The sequence below is a fragment of the Taurulus bubalis genome (assembly GCF_910589615.1).
Source record: "Taurulus bubalis genome assembly, chromosome: 17".
Lineage (NCBI taxonomy): Eukaryota > Metazoa > Chordata > Actinopteri > Perciformes > Cottidae > Taurulus > Taurulus bubalis.
Genome location: NC_136605.1, coordinates 7,547,823 through 7,554,555, shown reverse-complemented (window position 1 = coordinate 7,554,555; position 6,733 = coordinate 7,547,823). Strand labels below are relative to the sequence as shown.

The 6,733-nt window shown below is 50.0% G+C and overlaps 1 protein-coding gene across 1 annotated transcript in view; it reads right to left on the bottom strand.

Annotated features, from left to right (window-relative positions):
• Positions 1-1,389: 1,389 nt before the first annotated feature.
• ep300b (EP300 lysine acetyltransferase b) overlaps positions 1,390-6,733 on the bottom strand; it is a gene marked incomplete at its 5' end in the record, with an annotated part of 31,064 nt that continues 25,720 nt past the window's right edge. Inside the window, 2 exons of the mRNA XM_079232754.1 lie at positions 1,390-4,878; positions 5,959-6,240. Of these exons, the coding sequence (XP_079088880.1) occupies positions 1,549-4,878; positions 5,959-6,240 (3,612 nt within the window). The 3' untranslated portion in view covers positions 1,390-1,548. The remainder of the gene's footprint in view (positions 4,879-5,958; positions 6,241-6,733) is intronic.

The following is a 6,733-nucleotide window of genomic DNA, read 5'->3' as shown; positions in this document are numbered from 1 at the left end:
AACCTAAATTAAATGGAGCGAGCTTCTTGACCCTGGAAATGCAGCTCAGGCCACAGAAAGCTGAACACACTAATGTCAATTGCTGTTACAGGCCGTAGTCTTTTTGAAAAGACACTTCTCATATTCACCGAATTCACAAATCATATTTCTGACAAACACGCCACATGCAGGACACTTCATTGTTGGTAATTTTCATTTTATTATAAAAAACAGTATTTGAGTCCACAGTTTGTGTTTCCTTTGTACAGTAAAAAATATTAAATTAAACTCCCAAAGTTCTTAGCAGAAAGATAAAGAGGATGGAGTTTGCAGGGAGGGAGAGCAACTCCCCCCAGGGGAAAGTGAGGACGGGGAGGGGTTTAAAGTCCAAGGGGAGCAGCAAAGGAGACGAGGCAGAAAGAGACGGAGACCGACTGCTCATATCTCCTACTTTTCTCCTCATTTCTGTGCAACACAGTTCATTTGGATCAAAATCCTCTGTTTACTCCAAACAGCGGAATCCTAAAAACACTAAAAGGAGCCCACCCATTTTTTTCACATCCCAGCCCATGTACTCAAAATGTTTCAGGCACACAGGTATGCATCCCCCCTCCCCAAGCCTCCACTGCTCCATATGAAGTGTCTTTAAAGGAAGGAGTGCACACACATTCGAGGGAGAGGGCTTGCATGTTTGGAGGGAAGAGTCCCTTCCAGCATGGTCGACGTTCAACACAGAAGCTGGCCGGGACGTCACAATAAGTCCGTTCAACATCTCAGTTCACAGCAGACCCTCAACCACTGCAATAAAATACTGACAATTAATTATTCCCACCTGGACAAACCCAACTAAAAACATCTAAAACGTGAAATGAAATATTCACTACCCCAGTCATAACAGTCAATAACAAAAATATATTTCTATACGAATTGTAGCAAGTCTCAGGGTACGCAACACCCCCCCCCGCCCCCCCAAGAGAAAACAATAAATAAAAGTAAACCCAAACATTAAATGAAAAAAAAAAAAAAAAAAAGATATGCATCATGTTTGGATTTACATTAATAATAATCCACATTACTCTGCCAAACAGAAATAGACACAGACTGAATGATGGGGAAACGAAAACGATAAAAAGTTCTTTGCATTAAATCATTTCCACTTTAATTCGACCACTTTTAAAATCTTAAAAACATTTCTTAAAAAAAAGGCAAGTACTCCTATTTACCCCCAAAAATATCACCTTTCTTGTATTCAGCATGAGGTGGAGGTGAGGGGGGTGGGGTGCTAGAGAAACCGTCCCCCTCTTTGTCCCCAATTGGCAAAAAAAAATATATTAACAGCAATAACTTACAATTCATTTATTCTAATTTATTTAACGACTGCTTGATTTATTGTTCATCTCCCATAGGAAGTTCAGTTCAATGCATCTTTATTGAAAACATTTTAAATAACATTTAATAGTATAAAAAAAGAAAGGCTAAGTAATAACAATAACACTGTCCTGGGTGAGTGCAGTTTGTGCGAAGAATCACAGAGCGCTTCAGCTCGACTTGACACGTGAAGTAGAATTCCTACATGATGTCTAAAGGGTTGTGATTCATATTCTGGCCCAGCGGGTCCTGACCGCTGCCCCCCGGCCCGTGTAGACCAGCCATGCTACTCAGTTGCGATAGCATAGCGTTCTGGTCTGACCCAAACTGCTCCATAGAGTTCTGTTGCTGCTGCTGGGTCGTTTGCTGTTGCTGTGGAGGCCCCACCATGCCCGGGTGGTGCTGGTTCAGGTGGCCTGGGTGTGGGGAACCCGTCTGCATCTGGGGTGAGATGTGATGTGGGGAGGGCTGGGGCTGCATGCGCGGGGACGGGCTGGAGTGCGGCGGCTGGGACTGGGGTCTTGGTGAAGGCTGTGGGGATCGCACCTGGTTAGCTAGCGATGTGGACAGTGCCTGGCCCTGCAGGTGTGGGGACTGGGCCATCTGCTGCGGCTGCTGAGGGCTCATGGGATTACTGTGCTGTGCTGGCGACCCCCCAGGGCCCAGATGCTGATGCTGATGCTGCTGCTGCTGCTGCTGGTGCTGGAGCAGCCTCTGATGGAGGGCCTGTTGGAGCATAGCTTGCGAAGATGGCTGCGGGGGGCCACTTTGCGTGGGCTGAGGGCCCTGAGGTGGCTGCTGAGGACCTCCTCCACCCCCTCCACCTGGCCCTGCGTCACCCCCTGGCAGGCCAGCCATGGCATTCTGCTGCTGCATCTGGAGGTGGTGCTGATGCTGGAGCCTCTGCTGGAGTGCAGCTGCCTGCTGCTGGGCCACTGACCCTGGGTAACCTTGGCCCTGCTGGCCTGGGGGACCACCAGGCTGCTGAGGGCCAAGAGGCGGACCAGGTGCCCCAGGTGGCCCCTGTCCCACTGTAGGAGGCTGCATCCCAGGCTGTCCCATGTAGCCCTGTCCCTGTGGTGGCTGTGGCTGCTGGAACTGACCGTGATTTACACCCATTTGTTGCTGCTGCTGCTGCTGCTGCTGCTGCTGCAGATGCCGTCTCATGAGCAGCTCTCTAAACTGAGGACTGTTGAGATTCCCCATCTGTGGCCCCTGGCCTGGCACACCTCTTCCTACACCTTGTTGTTGCTGTTGCTGCTGTTGCTGCTGCTGCTGGAGAGCCGCCACTTGCTGCTGTTGCAAACCGGTGAGCATCGGCCTCTGCTGCTGTTGTAACTGCTGCTGTTGTAACTGCTGCTGCTGTAACTGCTGCTGCTGTAACTGCTGCTGCTGTAACTGCTGCTGCTGTTGTAGCTGCTGTTGCTGCTGCTGCTGAACTTGCTGTAGCTGCGCCATAGTTGCCATGTTAACATTTGTCCCTCCCTGACCCCCCATGTGCATCCCTGGCTGGCCGCCACCTGCAGCATTCATGTTCACCTGTGGGCCCCCTCCAGCCATGACATTACCAACAGGACCTCCTGTGGGGCCAGGACCTCCAGGCACACCACCTGGTCCACCTGGGCCCCCCTGAACTCCCTTGTATTTTGAGGCCCTCTGCTTGATAAAAGCAGCCATAAGCTGTGGGTTAGACCGCAAGATGTTGAGGACTTGCTGTTGCTGGAGTGGTGAGCTTGGCGAGCGGAGAGTTCGTAGCAGCTCCTGCAGGGCGGCCTGGGGGATGTTCCCACCAGCCATTCCAGCCCCTGGGACACCAGTAGCTCCAGCGACAGCTACCCCTGGGATCCCGCCACCAGCACCTTGCTGCTGCTGCGCCATATTCATCAAGGCAGCGTGGCCCTGAGCTTGTTGCTGATGCTGCTGTTGTTGTTGCTGCTGCTGCTGTTGCTGCTGCTGTTGCATTTGCTGCTGCTGTTGCTGTTGTTGTTGTTGTTGCTGCTGCTGCTGCTGCAGCTGTTGTTGCTGCTGCTGAGCTGCCACCATGGCTGGATGGCTCATTTGGTTCATCATAGCTTGCCTCTGCTGAGGTGGCATCCCCTGGCCTGCCCACTGCTGTTGTTGAGGGTTTTGATGTGGAGCACCTATGCGTTGCTGTTGGAGCTGTACCTGAGGGGGCAGCTGACCCTGCTGAGCAGGTTGCTGTATGGGGCCACCACCGCCAACCATCATCCCGGGTGGAGCACTTTGTTGTTGATCCATGTGGGCCCGAGCAGCTGCCACTGCGGCTTGGGTCTGTGGTGGCATACCCTGGGTTCCAACCATCCCTACTGCCCCTGGGTGTCCTATGCCCATCTGCTGACCCTGTTGATGGTGCGGGTGTAGAGGCATCAAGCCTGCAGCTGCTTGTCTCTGCAGAGCCATCTTCCTCTGAGCATCGGCTACCTGTTGGATCTTCATGGCAATTTCTACTGCTGCCGGTGGAGGGCCAGAAGGATGCTGCTGCTGCTGTAAAAGGATAGGCTGGCCCTGGGGCTGGCTGGGAGGTTGTTGGCTCCCAACACTTCCAGCCATGATAGCGCCACCAAGCTGCTGCTGGGAGGGCGTTGCGGAGCCAAGGACCGGTTTACCCTGGGATTGATGTATTGGGGAGGATCCTGGGGGTCGGCTAGCATATGGAGGCAAATTGTTGGGGTGCTGTTGGAGCTGTTGAGGCTTGGTCCCTGCTCCACTTTGCTGCTGGACCTGAGAAAGCATCTGCTGCTGATGTTGAGGAGAGCTCATTATCCCCCCAGGCCCACCACCTCCACCCGCCATCTGCTGGAACTGGTGGTGAAGAGGGTGTTGAGGATGTTGAGGAGGCATGCCACCTTGTGGGGGCATTCCACCTGGTTGCTGCTGAACTCCAGGTCCGGGGCCCATTCCTTGCGGTGTGCCAGGAGGCATGGTCTGAGTCGGGGTCTGGGGTGTTGGGGGTTGTGTTCCACCAGAAGTTGGGGTACTGGGTGCCGTGGAAACATTGTTCCCTGGTGATGGAAGTCCTACCGCAGGTCCTCCCGGTGGGCCTACGGCTTGCTGCCCCACCCTCTGCATGCTGGCCATCCTCCTCCTTAACATCTGGGCCTGCTGAAGCCTGTGCTGCAGCTGCTGCTGCCGGAGCTTTTGCTTGATGTTCAGGCAGAACGGGACGGGACATTTGTTCTCCTGACAGTGTTTGGCATGGTAGCAGCACAGAGCAATGAGCTGCTTGCAGATGGGACAGCCGCCGTTCGTTTTGCGCTTGCAGCCTTTTGTGTGCTGGACAACACGCTTCATCTTCTGGCAGGACGGCAGGGAGCAGTTGGCGTTGCGACACTGACATGCGTGGACCAGCGACTGGATGCAGCGCTGGATGCTGAGACGGCGAGAATCTCCGGGGCTCTGGGTGGCGGCTGCTGACTGGTTGTTGCTGTCGTCATCCAGTCCAAGACCCAGCTTATCCATCTTGTGCTCATGACCTTTAATGTTGTAGCAAGTGATGCACAAGTCATAGTCCTAGAGTAGGATGAAAAAAGAGAGAGATGGGGAATTAAAACCGAATCCAAGTAAAGGATTAAAGTCCCGTGAAACTAAAATGCTTCAAATTTGTTGGATGCACTAAATTGTGTGCAGTTCGTCGCAATTGATAAGCCTTAAAACCCCTTCATCTTCTCACCAGCAACATGTACTTGTGAACGCAGCCCTTTTGCAATATTTTGGTCCTGTGCAACTGTCCCATCTAAAGAACAATAAAGAGTTTTTCCTGCCTAGATTGTCCAGACTTTTATTTAGAAAAGATACGAATGAAAACTCCGATTTAAATAACTATTGCTTGGGCCCCTAGATGTCACAACATAGAAAACAGTTGCCAACCATCACAGAGATCAAGACTCCGTCTGCAGCTGCAGTCAGCACTCTATGCTCCAATGAACACAACTGGCAATGGTTGTAAGACAGTGAGTTTTCATGTCCTTTCTGCAGTAGCAGCTCAAGTATTGGCACAGTTTTAAAACCTGGGGCAGCTAGTGACTCCATGTGTACCGAAGGCTGCACATGGATTTTACAACCTGCACAGGCCAAAAGGCCAGAGTGGGGTTAGCAGCAACTATAACCTCAGTACAATGGAATAAGCCATTTTAAATTGGATTGGAGAATAAAACCCACATCTGTTAAACCATCAGGCTTCTGTTGTCTGATTTAAACTAAAACATCTGACCTTATTTATTCAGTAGACACATAAGTAGAAGAGAAAAACAGAGGATCCGTGTCAAGAATTTTGCAAACAAATGCTTGTAGCTATTAGGATCAAACTAAATAGAACTGTGAGTGATGTGACTTTTTCCCTTCTCCTCTTCCAGTTGTAAATCACTGTAGATTTCATCTGGTAAGGAAAGGGACAGTGGCCCACTTATCCACAGTAAAACTGTGATTTGATCATATCTCATAAATGCCATTTGTTTAAGGAAAAACTGAAATCTGAACGGAGATGAAATCAGTTTTATACTAGTGTCGTGTCCAGTGACAACATGCTGCAGTTTGATTGCCATTTTAATTTGAAAGGAGCAAAACAAGATTTAAGTGAGTCTTGATTCTCACCTCGCACACAGTGCAGTGGTAGCGGGTCTCCACATGGTGTTTACACTCATTGCAGGTGTAGACGAAGCGGTCCTGGCTCTGGTTGTGCAGCTCCACCAACATACACATGGAGCTCCACTTGGACCTCCTGAGAGAGCTGAACTCCAGATGCTTGTCCCTGGCCAGTGTTAGGAAGGCGTCGCGGCCGTCCATCAGGTCACAGGCCATGAGGGGGTCACAGTCAGTGATGGGTGGCAGCGAGTTGGCGGTGGGGCCAGCGATGAGTCGGATAACAAAGAAGACCTGGGGATGAGAGTGAAGGTGTGATTTTAGATTCATGAATACATTAAGGAAAAATAAATCACATTACTACCTTTACCTGTCGAGTAGCTTGACCTATTGTTAACAGGTGCTAGAGATAGACTATTGTATACCAGTAGATTCCTTTATTTTCACTTCTAATGCATCATTATATAATTGTCTTTTCTTGTTTAATGCAGTTGAGTGTCTCTTAAACTAAAACCCACAGTGACCAAACGTGTATCTGTTAAGTCCAAATCAAAGTCATGTCAAAATAAACAGAATAGATACATAACTTTCATGTGATTTTGTCAGAGCAATTAGAAACAGTGTGTTTTGTGTGGGGACAAAGTTTCCAACAATACCATAAATCAGCCAGCTGCTTTTCATTTTAGCGTGGACATTTTTCTTTGTTCACACAGCTAGTGTTTGTACAGCCATAAAAAATGTGCGAGGTGAAGTTTTCTTGGAAAGTCACAAGTTATGAGTCCATTCA